Below are 17,022 nucleotides of genomic sequence, written 5' to 3' on the forward strand. Positions count from 1 at the left end.
TCATTACATAATTCTTTCTCACTGATTTTTCATTCTGCAGGAAGTATAAGGGCCTAGGCCACTTCTGGAATTCTAGGAGTTATTACAAGAAAATTAAACAAACCCAAAAATCAGCAATGCAAATCCAAGTGCTTTGGTGCTAACCTAGGTCTGCTTCTAGAGCACAAAATATTGGACTTATATATGAAAAAAAAGAAGTGGAAAAAGATAAAAGGATTTATTTACCTTTTCCATGAGTAACATCCACAGTCCACGTGCAATTCAGTGAATTTGGATATAGATCAGGATAACCTGGGGATAAAATTGTTCCACTAGGTCCTCTAACATCTCCACCACATAAAGCTAAGAAACAAAGAAAATAATAACAATAACAATAACAACAATAATAATAATATAAATAATAGAAAATAGATACGAGAAAATGTGAGAAAACAAACCTAAAAATCTCTGCTTTTAAAATTACTTAAAAGTAGCTACCCAAATGATTTAGCAATTGCAGATATGACCATAGGCCATTTTTATACAACAGAAAAATAAATGCAATGATTAATTAATTTGTGTTTAACATGCATAACAAAATCAAAATCAAGTTTCATTAGCTGTTTCTTTCAGTTTTTCTGGAGAATCTGTGAAAATCATTAGGTTCAGCAGAGAGATGAAGGCAGACAAACAATATTACTTAAGCAGAAGTCAAGGTTGGAGAGTTAAAATGGTGGATCTTGGCTATTGAAGAATTATTTACTTAAAATATTTGTGCAGGGAAGATTGACATGGTTTCGTGAATATAATTATAATTACTGATTATGTGTTTATATCAATGATGTTACTGCTAATGACAGGTTCCAATACAAGAATAAGCATTTCTAGAGTTTCATTAGCAACTTTATAAAAGTAATCCATAATTGAGCAATATAAAAATTAAATTACAGCTCGAATTAATGCAAAATACAAAAATTTAGTCATTACAACACTGGCAAAAATGTACAGCTCAATGATTTTCTATTCCACGGTTTTTAAAATACAACATTAATCAAGTAATTTTTAGTAAGAAAGAGTCTTGCATTTTAGAATTATCATATATCAATAACAATTATTAAAATTCAGTACCAAGTTATTACATCAGAGTTCTCTGAATATAGATTATCTCAGAAGGGCATACATTATAAAACAAATGAGCAGTTCTATCTTTTTTATTCAACGCTAAAAGCATCTACTCCTTTTATTTTCCTTAGCCTAATTATATAAATTACAAAAATTATTTTGCAGAAATATTTTCGAATAAAAACAGTGAACTACTGTCACCAGTTTCAAGTCAAATAATCTAGACTGTTCTAGTAAAGTTGATTGATAAGAGCAGTCCTTCCAAAGTAATTAACACAAATTCTTCTCTTATCTTTAGGAGATGTTAAAGGTCTTCAAAGGCACTTTTGAAGAGATGTAAATGGCAGCTACTTGTCTGTAACTCTAGTCGATACAAATATCAAACCCTCGTGTTCTATAAGCAGTCACTCACCTATTTCTCGATCATGTCTGTGCTTCCCACCCTGCTGCACAGCAGTGAGGGAGAGGGAAGCAGCCTGTCAAAGGTTGGAGGAGCAATGCCTGTTTCTAAGAGATGCTGCCCCATCTGCACTAGCTGGTTTAACCTGATCCTACCCCTCCTATAACATGCAGCACTCAACAGCATGACTTGTAAAGGAGGGAGAAGTTTGGCCTTTCAGTATGTGCTCAAACATCTACACACTTCAGGAGAAAGGTGCTGTGAGTAATTTGCTGCATCATGCTGTTTCTTCTGCTATATCTTGATATTTATGCTGCTTATGGCAATTTCTGCTATACATTGACGGAATAAATGATGGAAGTTATACCCATTATGCCTTTGCTATTAATGTTATATATTTGAGTATGAATAGATGGACATAACACAATTTTCTGCTTATAGATGTAAATTCATAACTGATTTGTGGACACAGCAGACAGGCAATCAAGACAATATTCAGAAAGTACTTTCAATCTCACCCTGTACCTAAGTAGACATATGTGTCAATGAAATGCATGCGTTTTCCAGACATTTCAGTACCACTGTGGAATATTTTTATGAAGATCAATTATTTTTCATAATTAGGCAATGGCACTGCATACCATCACTGTGTTCAGGGCACTAAAAGAAGTATACATTTATTAACACTTTTTAAAAATCAGAAATGGAATTTCATCCTAATCCTATGATGAAGACTGCCTTATCTTGCCTAGCTAAAATTTGTTTGATCATTCTAACTAGCTATATTTCTGTTTTAAACATGCTTACTTGTCTGGATAGCCTTATGATTGTTTTGTATGTGCTACTTCTGCCAACTTTCTAGCCTTAGTTGGCCTAGTTGCAAGATGGAAATTTGCAAATCCAGTACCACAGGCTGAAATAAGACATTCTAGGACCACATTTGCCCAATCTCTTCCTTGTTGCCACAGGCAAATAACCTCTTTCCATATTAATTTTCCTCCTCGTTTCTTTGATGAAGAGACAGTAAAGTCAAATACTGCCACCTTATCATCTGATCGTGCTATATTTAGACATTAGCAAAATACAGCCAGGGCTGTGACAGCATGCTATTGGAGCTCCTGATGGTAACTATCTACTTCATCCATTAAATAAAAAAAATAGTCAGTTTTTATAATCATGAGATATAGACCAAACAAATAATATATTTTTCAGGGGGTGTGTGGAGAACCTTTCAGGAATGTAAGTAGTGACAAAATATCTATGGAATGCCATCAGACCTTCAGTGTAATTCTATGTAGGCTAGCAGATGGCAGAAAAAGGCATCAAGGCTGCAGCCTTTTAGAAAATAAAGCCAAGCTGACAAATCTGAAATAGCTGATGTGCAACTGGCCCTGATAAGATGGCTAACAGCCCAAGCATGTAATATCACTACTAGTATCTGACTGTTTTTCAGAGTGAAAAACAAAACAGGAGCACATAAAAATAAGAAAAGCAAAGGACAAACACACATATTTTCAAATTCTACCTTTCTTTCACTTAATCTGATTATAAAGAGATGGAAGCTAAGAAAGAGTAAAATTAGAATGAATACTTAAGGAAATCACTGAAGCACTACTTTTGATTTCTAATGTGGAAAATGGAACATTATGATAATACACTAATTAATAATTTCTTTTTTTATGCAATCAGAGAAGTTGAATCAAGACATGCCTGCATTACTGTTTTCCAAATAGTGAATATCAAAATAAAAATAAAAGTTAAAAACCCCAAAATAGAAACTAACAACGAGAATAAAGCAACAAAATATAAAGGGAACAAAATATAAAAGCGATTGTATGAAATACAGATAGGTACCTGGAATATGCACTGTGGTGATCAGACATGATGTAACAATTTAAAAAGCAAGTTTTGGATAACTATGAATGAAGAGTCAGATTTAATAGTGGAGTTTGGTTCAGATGTTCACCTGAAATAAATTCTTACAATATTGGGTTGATTACTTACACTTTCTTTTGTTGTAACTGCATTGATTTTGCTCAGTAACATGATCAATCGCAAAAAAAGTGACAGCAAGAAAGCCTAGCTTAGAAAATGGTCCAATATATATTTTGAAAATAATTTTTCAAAACAAACAATATCAAACAATTTCAAACAATTCCAGAACCTTTAGTCAGCCTACTCGTGTCTCAGTGGGAGACATGCAGACCATGCTTCATCCCTAAAATACATGAATAATTGTAATAAAAACACTTGACTTTTGTCATTCATAGCAAAATTCCACTTCAGACCATATTTCATGCTACTATAAAGCTGTTATAGGAAATCAATCTTGCAATACTAGAAATAGCCTTATAATTTCCACCGTAAATTTATTCATAGTCTATTTTTACCCATTTGATCTTTTGCTAAACTGTCATTATGTTCTATTCCCTCTTGGGGTCTCACTCGGGGAGGCTGGCAAACTGTGCAAGAATCTATGATTTTGGATCAGTAATGAGATAGTTTTTTTTAATCTTCTTCAATAAGATATGTTTTCTATCTCTACGACCCCTGAATTAACAATTGCAAGTACTTATGGGTCTTGTCACAGTGGCTGTGCCACAGAAACATTTTTCTAGGACACTCCACATTAGATTATGATGTTTGTTCATATTTGTTTGTTTGTTCCATTTTATTCTCACATGACCACTGTTCTGGTTTTAGCATGTTTATACTTTACTGTAGAAGTCAGTTTGTATATTCTCTTCCTGCACAGGGTCATCCTGTTTAGCTAGCTTAACACTTATTCATAGAAAACCCTCGTAAGTGCTGCCTTTTATATCATTCAAGAAAACTCAACAACCACTAATTATGTTTGCTGTCACCTGAGGTCTACAAATACAATTTTCTAGGTATTTAAAACTAGTTTATTTTGATGTGACATGAGTCAGTTTCAGAGTTATGAGGAGTGTAGTATAGAGTATGAATGTCAAGAAATCTGGATATGGGAGGAAGGGGGTCCCTGTCAGACACTGAAATGTTATAGTTTATGACTTAAACATTTTCATGAAGGACTTTTAAAACTGCATTACAAAAGCAGCAGAGAAGATCATCACACCCTGAATGGAAACCTGAGAGGCCCTACACTGTTCCCTGATGAAGATAAGATAAAGTAACAGCTCAGGGTTGGCTGGGGACATCCATAAAGCACAAGGCCAGCACGTTCAGGGTGGAGAGCACAGCCCCAGGGCTATCGGCTGCCAGGCTGGAGCCAAAGGTGGGGGAGAGAGGCTTTGGGTGTGTGCTGGAAAGGCTCTGGTCACAGGCACTGAGCCCAGCTCAGGGTCCTTCACCAGAACAGCTCATCCACAGCTCAGGGGTGACACGGCCCAAAAAGGGTCCCCAAAGGGGTCCCCAGGCCCTGCACCAGAGCACTGCAGCTCGATGCAACAAACCCTCAGTGCTGCAAGGGACAGGCTCACACTGGCCCCCGGCAAGGGAGGCACCTGGGCGCTCCCACCTGCCCAAAGCAAACTGTAATCCAGGGAATCCTGTACTCCTCTGTGTGGCGGCCATGGGGGGCCCTCAGCCCCAGACCAGATGGAGGGGATCATCATGGGGACCCTCGGATGGGGAATATGTTTCCACCTAAGCCCTGTCACTCTCCCATCCCCTACACACTTCCTTCCTTCCTTCCTTCCTTCCTTCCTTCCTTCCTTCCTTCCTTCCTTCCTTCCTTCCTTCCTTCCTTCCTTCCTTCCTTCCTTCCTTCCTTCCTTCCTTCCTTCCTTCCTTCCTTCCTTCCTTCCTTCCTTCCTTCCTTCCTTCCTTCCTTCCTTCCTTCCTTCCTTCCTTCCTTCCTTCCTTCCTTCCTTCCTTCCTTCCTTCCTTCCTTCCTTCCTTCCTTCCTTCCTTCCTTCCACCATATCAATTTTTTGGCACTCACATCTAATCTCCTTTGGTTTTAACTACGTTTTTGGGTATATTTTGAACATTCAAAGTTCTTTCTGGTTTATACACAGAGACTTAGCTTTCTTTGCTCCTCTGGGTTTAAATTGGATCGTAACAGTCCCCATACACAAAAAGAAAACATGAAGAAAATGTGTGAGTTATTTAGTAAATCAAGAGAAAATAATATATATATATATATCAATAGATACAGAGATCTAGAATAGCATTTTTCAAAGTATTTCAACATAGAGTGTTCACTAGTAATTCACTTTAAAAAAACCCACAATGTTTTTTACTTTTTTAGCCTGATTGATGATGGTGATATCAGTGAAATTAGTATTTTTCACTTTTCAAATGGTATCACTTATTATTTTTTTATGTAAAGATTTTTCAAGAGACTAGCCATAGATCACCAACCAAAACTCAGACACAACAATGTATCTCATTTTTCACAGGAAAGATAAAATACTCCTAAGAAGAAAGCTTTCAGAAAAAAAACTCAACTTTTTTCATAAATTCAGTTTGTTTTAAGCACACATAATTGAAAACTATATGGTTTTTAGAGGTAATGGGAAGAAAAAACAGACAATTCTAATTGATTAGTAATAACAATTAGCTTTAATTTCAAGCATCATCAAAGAAGACTAATAACGTGCTAGTATAGAAAGAACTGCAGATTAAAAAAAAGAGAAAAATCTATTTATATGGAAATACGTTTGTGTATCTATGTCTAAATACAAGTATATATGGGCACAAACACACAGAGGCCTCATTACATTAATTTGTTTACTTAACTCTAACTTCTAAACAAATATGTAATTCTGAGATTATTTTCATTTATTATGCAACTGGATAATAAAAGTGGCATATAAAATAGACTTTAAAATTATTGAAACAGTGAATTAGAGTTTGAATCTTATATACTGTGCTTCATAGACCAAGAAACTCCAGCATTTGTCTTCCCTAATTATAGAAAATGTAATGTATCTTAAAATGGGATGTAGTTCAGTAGGGGTAAATAAATAAGGATGTGGACATCAAATTAACATACTCAGCTTCAAGAAAGAAATCTTGGACCTGAGTTATATTACAGAAGAGATTAATTTAATATAAACTAATGTAGCCTAGATTACTCACAATACAAACTTGCATTTTAACCTTCTCATTTAAATCTAAAGTAGACCAGACATGCTCTCCATTTCCAATTCTAGCCTCAACTACACTGACTATTTGAAGCAGGTTTTTTAACAACTGTGTTTTAATGGAATTATTATTTTTATTTTAGAGATTTCAACAGAAAGGACATAACATCTCTGCATTATTCCCTGAATACGTTCCTCATGTACTGCCTTAGTCATATTTGCTAATTAACTTGGACATCTAGTGGTTTCCAATATAAACATTAAAGTTTTTTTTTATCTTGCTTGAATTATTTTCATTCTATTTATTAATTTTCTTAAGTAAATGAAGATTGGGGGAATTAAAATATTTATTTTTAATTCAAATAATGAATAAGAATTATCTATTAGCATTCAATTTCATGTTATGATGAAAGTAATAAAGAACACTTTACACTCAAGTAGATATCTAACTTTTACATTCATTTTCCTGTAATTTTTGATGGGATTATTACAATAATTCATATATTGGGTAGAACAGTGCTCCTAACATATATTCAAAGCTTAAAAGCAAAATTCTCTTATAGTATTCATATAGAAAGGACATTATAAGTTATAATTTGGTCTTTTAAGTTAAGCTCTCGGTGATGATTACAGATAAGAAATTCAGGGCTTTCCAGACATAGGTAAAAAGTCAATTATGTGGAGTTAAAAGATGGGAATAGTATCGATGCAATATAAGCAATATTTTCTCATAACCATCTATTTTAGCCCTTTTTTTGTGATGTTTATCTGTGCAACATCAAACACATCATGAAAAATTTAGTTTATACTCCTTCAAAGAATAGAATTTCAGTCAATGCCATGTTCTCCTTTGAGGAGGCACTTGCTTTAAGAAGTCTAATATTTTTCCTTTTGTAGCCACTTCTCCAAACCACACCTACTCATGAGTTGCCATGTCCTATCTGCACAATTACCATGGTCTGTCTCCACATCACTACACGATGTAATTGTAAAAAAGAGATGCAATTATCAAAAAGAACAATCAAAAAAGAACTTGTCTCCTCCAAAGCCATCAGAGTAACATTCTGAATGCACAGTGATAATGACTAATGTGTTTATTAGTGGTATGATTAATACAAAGCCATGCTCGTAGTTTATGCAAAGAACAGCCCATTTAGCAAATGCTCTTTTTTGCCTGGGGTGCAAGGACTCTGGATTGTTTGAAAAAACATTCCACAGAGAAGAAATTCAGCAATGAAATTAAAATTCCATCAACCATAAAGAGATTAAATTTAGTAGAATAAATGTGCTCAATCCTACCTTTACAAAATATTTATTGAATAGACAATTGCCATTTAGCAATGTGCTCTGAAGATAAAGAAACATTATTTGCTTAATGAATTGAATGCTAGTTCAGCATCTTTAGGAAGAAATTGATCACAGTATGTAAGATTATTTTGCAACAGAGCACAGTATTCTTAAGGAGTGTGCTTATACTTTTTTTTTTTTACATGGTTACCATTTAATGACTATCACCATTAGAAAACACACCCTGGTTTGGGGGTCTATTCAGCAAAATATAGTCCCTTTGACTGCAAACTGTGGGAGGCCTGCACTTCTTCATTGCAAGAACCTGACTGAGATGTAGAATCTTTTAGAAAATGGGCTTGCAGAACTACAGAGGCCCATTTTCAGCAAGTGATTATTCATGTCCCTTTCTACCACCACAGATTTTGAGTATTATCATACACTGACACCTTCAGCTTCCTGAAATATAAAAACCTAAAGCATTTCCCAAGTAAACAATCTGAAGGCAAAGGAAGTTCCTACCATTTTCTAAAGAAAGTAATGCAATGGGAATGAATAGTCTTCCATACAGCAAATCACACATGATTCCGTGAGTTTCTTCATCAGTCTTCATTCAGATTTTTCCTTGAAAATGAGTGTCCTGAGACACTAAGAACTTAGTTATTAGAAAAATACAGTATGATGTACATTCTGTAGCTCATAAAAGCTCGGGAGACTTTCTCTGGTAAAATGCTACCCTATAATTAAATGCTTATATTATTCCTGGAAACATTTTTAACATCAAAAACACATATCATGCTCCAAGGAGGAAAGCTGTTTTAAGAAGTAAACATCTCAATTAATGTAACTGAATGAACATTACAATCTACTTTCTTAATAGTACATATGACCCCAACTGAGAAAGCATTAAAATGAACAATTCAGATCACAAGAGATTACTAAAGTGTTACATAATTTTCAGATTTAATGTTTTGGTGGAAACCTGTTACTCGATCCCACTTTTGTCTGGTTTAATAATCCCCAGATATAATGCAGTCCTAATAAATTTCCACAGTGATTGAAGGGTGTCAGGTTTTGTTAGCAAGCTAGAAACAGAGAGATCATCATGAAACAGGAGAAAATGAAGTTTTTGAATCAGGTGCAAATAAACTTAATTCCATGAAGTTAGTTTTTTGTGTCAGCAATCTGTGTCCATAGATGGATACCCAAACACAGATATTTTTTAAGCTGTAATAAGTGCTTTACAACCAGATATACATAAACTTTTCAATCAGTTAGCTCACAGTTACATAAATTCAGATAGACATACCTTCAGTAATCTGCAGGATTAAATAACTATATCATTCTCTGCTTTTATGATCATATGTCTCATCACAGAGATATATGACATTTATTTCCTCTAACTATTCTTTTTCTTTGCTAAAATATAGGTTTTACAGGCTCTGGCATTTAACTCATTGTGACTGAAAATAGTTTTGCAAAACTTGTATATTTTAAAATACTCTGTATTAATCTGTTCCTCCTTACCATCACAAGTTGGGAGTTGGTGACTCCACCAGTGATTTTTTTCACATAGTAAAGGCTCCTCGTGACTCAGCCTATAACCTGGATCACAGCTAAATGAGACAGTGGAACCTATAGAGAAGTCATGTCCATAACGACGTCCATGCACTGGTATGCCAGGATCCAAGCAAGAGTAAGTATTAACAGTTACACCTAGATTAAAAAAAAAAAAAAATAAAAAATTTAAAAAAAAAAAAAGGAAAATAAAGTTGTCAAATAAGGAACTTATAGATGTTTTAAAATTAATTTAAGTAATTGGTTGTGATGGTTGTGAGGTGATGGCTTCATTATTGCACATTTACAGTGACTTATCTTTCCACTATTCTCCGTGTTACCATTAAAAGGTACTATGAATCACAATTTGAATCCTGACATTGTTGCTGAGAAAAAGAAGAAAAATATCCAATCATTTACAGTATATTTAGTTTGATCCTGTTTCAGTAACATCAAATGATTTTGTACCTGATGCTGAAATTAAAGCTTTGATGAACACTCAAAATTCTGATTTTCAGCCTATATTTTTTCCTGATCAAAATTTGCTAGCATAGCTGAAATTGTTAACATTCCTTTTGATATTTATATTTTAAATATTTACATAGATCAATCATTTACATAAATCACACTCATACCTAGTGTTACTTGATATATGAGCCAATGAGAAGTTAAAGAATAGCAGAAAAGAATAAAGAGAAATTGACTTGATAAAGGGAATTTCAATATGTGCTAGAGATTTAAACCTTTTAAATTATTTCCCAGTGAGATATTCATATATAAAGCTCATATAAAGAAGTTAATTATAAAATAATAATGAAAAAATCCAACCCTCTACAAATAATACTGAAATTAGTAAATTATTAGAAGTATTCAGTGCAAGATTTTTTAATGGATGTTATACCTTTTATTCCTACCCAGAGGTAGCAAAAAATCTTTTCTTACAAAGAAATTAATTGTGGAAAGATATAAGTAGCATAAAAGTTAAGAATTATGAAAGATCTTAGATTTTGATACAATAATTGAAGGGAGAAGAAGTGATGAATAGAAGACCACTGATCCTTATTATTTGTATTGCCAAAAAGGAAAACAGAATTGGATTGTACTGGATAATACAATATGAGAAACCAGTAAGAATTAAGCAAAAATAAAATGAATACTAGATTTCTGTGTATAAACAGGGGATATTAAACAGAAAAGAAATACTGAAAATTGTTTATTTTGTGTAAAAATGATAAGAATATATATTTCCATGATCCTTGATAGTATAAATTTAGCTTTTATTCTCTAGTAGTGTAGAGAACTGTGAGATGTGGGTCAGTTTTTTAAAAAATAGGATTTTATAAAGAAATTCAAGAATTTATTTATAAAGAAATTTCAGATTCCCTTTCCAATTGTATTTAATTGAAACTGTTTATTATTTGTAATAAGTGCAGATTTCCTCCTTTTGCTGTTCACATTCCCAAAGTATAATTTCTATCATTTAATATTATTAGCCTTTCTATGAATTTAGTGACCTTGGCTGGCAATCTTAATCTAGTTTTCCTGATGTGTTAAGATAGCCTTCCTTCAAACGTCAGAATAGATGAAAATTTAACAGAATCATCATTGTTTATAATGCAGATGATACAAATGGAAGTTTGTGGGTGAATGCTAAGACAAGTAATAATTTTGGTATAATAAGGGTTTTGGTTTTTTTTTTTTTTCAATAAACAGCCTGAATTTAATATTCAGTGGAGCGCAAATCAATCCAAATTTTATCTGGCAGTATCATCCCCATGCATATTAGTTTTAGTATCCTTATAGTGGCCAGGAATAGTGAAAATTGCAAAAAGTAATGTTAAAATTAAGAACACCTGGAAATTTTTTCGTGGCAATTCCAACAGCGTGGAATACAATACAAACAACGTGCCTATGACCTTTGCTAAGCAAATAAGATCATGATTACAGTAAAAATATTATTTCTCATATGGGTAGGAATTATTACAACAGAAGTTATATTTAGAAAGACAAAATGTAAATTGAATCATAGTATTTCAACATAGGAATTTTAATAATTCATAAAGTATGAAATATTACAGATACTTTCTGAAGTGTAGTTTATATGACTATAATAAAGATTAAAAAGTATTTCTATGTCAGAAAAGAAATCATATAGGCAGATGTTTAGAACCTTTAAAAGCCATAATCAGCCAATTCCATTTCTTGATTTTCAGGTCATCATGTAAACTTCAGTTAGAGCTGCAGATACATCAATCAGAACGCTAATTCAGTTATTTTCTTAGATTTTCATAATCTTCCTGATCTCAAGCTGTTTTACACCCACAAAAATGCATTGTATAAAATATAAGAATATAAGACATACAAGCAGCATCCAGAAGAAAGGTATTTACTTCTCATTCTCATCTTTTGATTCTTAAAGCACAGAGCAGTACATCAATGACATTAAATACAAATAAAATTAGTGGTCATCCCCTCTGCAGTTAACCATGGAAAATGGTTAACTGGGAAATAACAGGAATTTACCCAAGATAATATCTGCACATGACTTGGGTAAGCATTGAGGGGGAGGGGAAATCAAATAATACAATACAGAAGAACTTACTTTCATAGTGAATTTTGAATCCATTGTTAGAACGACTGTTATCAGTTGTAAAGAGAAGATACATGAAATTGCTACTGCTGAACAGAAACTGTGGGACCTGTGTACCATTGTAAGAACCCAGAAGTGGAGATAATAGGTTTGGTCCATCATGAACTTCCAAAACATCATAATTGAGTTCAGTCTGAAATCTGGAATTGTGGAAACAGAGGCACAAATTTAAGACAGTTAAAACAAATTCAATAAACTCATATTTTTAAACCATGCACCTTTCCTGATATTTTTCTCCACATAGATATTTTTCAATACCAATGCAATAATATTAATTATCCTATATAATTTATACAATAATACAATTTCAGGTTCGCTCCTTAGAAAGATGAGAAATAAATTTAAACTCCTTGAACTGGTTTGTATGGCAGGAAACAAAAGCTAGAAACAGTTCGTTAAGAAAGATTACTATTACTTGCATATGCTATTTTATAACAATATTATTTTTCTTTTTTGAATAATTAATTATATGGAGGGTACGTTGACACATTTGGCAAAATATCATCAAGGTACTTTGTATCACCATAGGCTCATACTCTTGAGTTCCTATCTTACAACCATCTATAAGCAGGGATAGAATTACTTGACTCCAGTGGGTTTCTGCCGTCTGAGACTCAGTCCAAAGGAGTGACAGAAGTTAAAAACCCAACATCTAAAAATTCTTTTTAGAAAGCACTAGAAAACAAAAAGCCTGTTTAAATACTGCATGTGTGCTCTCCCTGGCAAGGAAAAGCTAAGTGTGATGGTGCTGCTAGATATCTCCTTGCTTGTCTTATTTTAGATGGGATCAGCAATTCCAAACACCTGTTTGGTATTTTGACAGACTTTAGATCAATCACACTGCTTTATAATGGACTCTGATGGATTACTGAAAAATCTTCTCAGAATTAAAAAGCAACAATTAACAGCAGGATCTTACAAGGACCCTTAGATAGTCTTAATTCTCTCTTAATGCTCTGATGTACTCAGACGCCTAATTCAGCTTTGTGAAATCCATTCAAAGAACTACATGAGTAAAACCAATGTACTGAGGAACTCCATATTTCAGTATTTATGTCCCATGAGTCTGAGCCTAAAGATCTAAAGGAGTCTGGTAAAAGACAAAAAGACAAATGAAACCTACAAAACATGTGTTTTCTTTTATTGATGTTCTGCTCCCACTAAATAATATGTAAAAGAGCACAGAACTAAAGTAATAGGGAGTTACAGAAATGAGGTGGGGTAATCCTAGAAGCGGGAAAACTGAAAATTTTGGGTTTTGTTAGTTCCCCACAGTAACTCACAATCCTACTGAAAAGCTAATAAGCAATAACTTGCTCTTTCCAATATTTTTTCCCAGCAATCTATAAAACAAAGAAATCTTGGAAACAGATTATTTAGTCTTGCTCAGCTTTCTCAGCACCTATATCAAAAGCATACTTGAGAGAGAAGGTGTAAAAATCAATGGATCTTATAAATGTAATGCAACTACCAGGCCACTCAAGTCAAGTTGAAATTAAGTTGAATCTCCAAATACATAAAGGAAATCTCTCAAAACTACTTAGACTATACATACCACCACAAACAGCAGAAAAATATGAAGATGAAAAAAATTAATAATCATGCATGAAAGAAAATGTAGGAACCAGTTTTAAGTGAGATGAACTGAAACAAATTTGAAGAGAGGATTATGTTCAATGCTTTTGCTTAGTCATTTGGCTCAAAAACTGATCAATTTAAATTTAATTTATAACTCTCATGCTTATATCAGCTTTTCCTTCAATATCTTTTCTCTTGAAGCTCAACATATCTCCTATACTTAAATATTGTTTTCCCTCTGGTGTGACAAAACAGTAGGGGCTTTTAGGAAACTGAGTGAGAAATACCCTGTGCTCATGTAAGACCCTTCCAGTGTTCCTTCCTACTTGACTGATCATTATGGTTAAATTAACCTGGATGTTCTTCATTGCTGTGTGACGTCTAATCTTATGGAAGGCTTGCAAGCAAACAGAAGAGAAACAAGTTTTAACACAGGAGATGCCACATTACACTTTTTTTAGGGGGCCTTATTTGAATAGATAAAGGTGCCTGAATATTTATTACACATATCTTTGTTTCTAAGAGACACTCTTATCAACTCGATGCAGTGTCAGGATTTCCTGCTGCACAGTATATGCTCAATAGACAGACATGAGTAGTACTCCAATCAGTAGTTTGCTATCAGCATCTCTCACACTTAAATACTCATAATTAGGCTTCATGATAAACACTTCATTACAATCAAGAATGGCATTGCCATTTCTCACTTCTGTCACTTGGATTGAACTTAAAAAGATACTTATTTATATCAAAACATCAACAGATTATCTTAGTTATGCTTGTAGAGCAGGAATAAACTTTTCAAAAAATATATACACAATCATATAATAATATATGAAAAAGGGGTTTTTTTTGCATGTCGAAAGCACAAAAGTTAATAATTATTTTTATTTGCTTTGTCTATGGATCTCGTTTTCACATGTCTCTGTTTCCTTACAGAGGAACACTTTAGCATACAGTCAAGGAATGGCGTACCTCTCTCCTATCCAACGCCGTAAGGGAGAAGATACAGGAAGATAGGAAAATTAAAAGGAAACTACTCTGCAAGTGGGAAAATTAGAAAATCTAAAAATTATTTGAAAGTTATAAACATGTACAATAAATCTTTTTGCCTGACCAAGAAATTCAAAATCATTCAAAACAACCACACATATTGTGGAAGTTTTTGGTATTTGCACCAATAAAGGCTAGAAAAAGTATGTGTGTTTCTCAGGACAAAGTTGAAAGGCAAAGAACTGGGCAAAATATGAGAGTTTCTTTGAATTGTATAGGAAAGTCATTTGGATATAGTTTTAAGACTGTGTATTTCAATGAAATTACCCTTTTCTCTTAAGAAAGTGCAGCTGAAAATTTGGAAGCAGAAGCAGCAGAACAAGAGTAGCCAAGACTAGAATGAGTCTTTTAAAAGCTGCACTTAGGAGGCAGATTTAAACTATGTGAAAAATGAGTCTAAGTAAAAAACCTAACAGTAGCTTATAAAGTTTTCTTTAATTACGCTATAAAGTTTTATTTCATCATTTGATTTTTCTTTGCATCCAGACATGTAACTATATATATCTAAGTGCATCTGTGTGAGCATACGTAGATGTATTTTTAAGTGTACTTCTGCACAGAGATACATAAGAGTACAGGTTTATCTGTGAGTAGGGCCTCTCTGGATTGCTGCATCTGAGCAATATGTGTACCAGCCCAATTTCTGACAAGTGACAAGAGTGTCAGAAATGAGCAGCAATGGGAAAAAAAAAAAAGTGTCATAAAGAGGAAAGAAGCTTTCTCTGGGATCTGAAGAGACTGAATCTTGTTCTTTTTGATCTTACTTATAAGAGTAATAGAGGTTGTGCAATTTTATGACAAGGCATTAATGTACTAAAAACAAAAAATGTATGCAAGAGAGTGTGAGAATTAGTAAAACTTAAGTGCAAAGAAAGAAAATGCAGCTGGTATTGTATTTTGCAAATATAAAGGTAAATGCTTTTTGCTTTGAAATTGCTGTCTACATCAAATGTGTAGTTTAAATGAATTGCTGAATTAAAAATCAACTATTAGAAATTACAATATTCTTCTCAAAAACATAACAGAAGTTTCGGCTGGAGGGAGTTATTAAATTTTTTATTGCATTCTAATTGGCAAAAATTTGGCAAATCATTATTTTAAGTGATATACTAGTGACTTTGGAAGACTAACTTTCATGTGATAATAAGGATAGAAAATAACTGAAATGTATATATTACCTGTCATTTGATTATTTATATTGTCCCATGAGCACTTTATTATGGCGAAAGCTGTATTACTAAAAAAAAGTTTTAAAAATCTTATCACAATGACAAATTGTGTGAAAAGAATATGAATTTCATCCCTTGCTAAAAACAATTTTTGAATTGCTTTGAAATTAATACCTTCTTTTAAGTCAAGTGTGAGCAGGCCTAGTCAAAACGTGCTGCATAAATATCAGCTGAAAATTACTTGTATGATATTTGTACACTATAATTTTGATCATCAATGGCACTTTTTTACTGGACTTTCATCTAATTTTTTTTTTATATTTACAATTTAAAATCATCTAAAATATATGAAGAATAGAATTCTTTATTGCATTTTAGTCTTGTTTTCTGATAAAAAGTTCAAATTAAATGCCAGCATCTTGCTACCATGAGAAATGTGAGGTGTTCAGCACATTTCAATCCTTTGAATAAGGAAAAGAGCTTAGTAACAGACATCAGTCTAGGAAAAGTAGAATGCTGCAGTAATCTGGGGACACTGGAACTCCATCCTGAGAGCACACAGTCCTTTCACAACAATAGCTCAGACGATAGATAAATATTCAGAATGGGGAAAATTATGACTGTATTTAATTTAGTTTTCATAGCTGATTCAGATTTTCAGAGTTGAAGAATATATGATTTTGAGAGAAAAAAAGTAACAATTATAATTCATCATAGCGATATAGTTATAAGAAAATGAAACATGCGGATATTTAAAAACAGACAACATATTTTACGGGCTAGACAAGCTTAAATACAGGCAAGAGGGTAGAAATTTCAAAAGCTTTTCAGCAAATCAAGGTAGAAATTACACTGAAGATAATATGTACTCTGAAGGAGTTTCTGAAAGTCCTATGTGATAAAACAACTACTTGATTTTAGATCTAATGCAAACTAATGTTAAGATAAAGCTAATAACTCCTGCTACTTGGTAAAAACTGGAAAACATTAAATAAGAAAAACATTAGCCAAGACCTTTCAAATGTAATTTTGATAGAGTGTCCAGGTTCAGCTTCTATCACCCACTCACAATTCAAGGAATCTTTATAATACCCTGGCCAGCCTGGAGAGAGGATTACTCCACTTGGAGATGAAAAATGCCCACCACATGGAGCT

General features: G+C 33.3%; 1 protein-coding gene across 4 annotated transcripts in view; it reads right to left on the reverse strand.

Annotated features, from left to right (window-relative positions):
* The window catches only part of CSMD3 (CUB and Sushi multiple domains 3), a 587,774-nt gene that overhangs the window by 227,958 nt on the left and 342,794 nt on the right, over positions 1-17,022 (reverse strand). For all 4 annotated transcript variants that reach the window (XM_088178475.1, XM_014870085.2, XM_088178481.1 and 1 more), the window contains 4 exons: positions 16,882-17,020; positions 12,020-12,207; positions 9,388-9,576; positions 226-342 (listed from right to left, as the gene is read on the reverse strand). In XM_088178475.1, coding sequence (XP_088034601.1) covers positions 226-342; positions 9,388-9,576; positions 12,020-12,207; positions 16,882-17,020 — 633 coding nt within the window. The remainder of the gene's footprint in view (positions 1-225; positions 343-9,387; positions 9,577-12,019; positions 12,208-16,881; positions 17,021-17,022) is intronic.

This window comes from Sturnus vulgaris, chromosome 1 (genome assembly GCF_052056855.1).
Source record: "Sturnus vulgaris isolate bStuVul1 chromosome 1, bStuVul1.hap1, whole genome shotgun sequence".
Classification (NCBI taxonomy): domain Eukaryota; kingdom Metazoa; phylum Chordata; class Aves; order Passeriformes; family Sturnidae; genus Sturnus; species Sturnus vulgaris.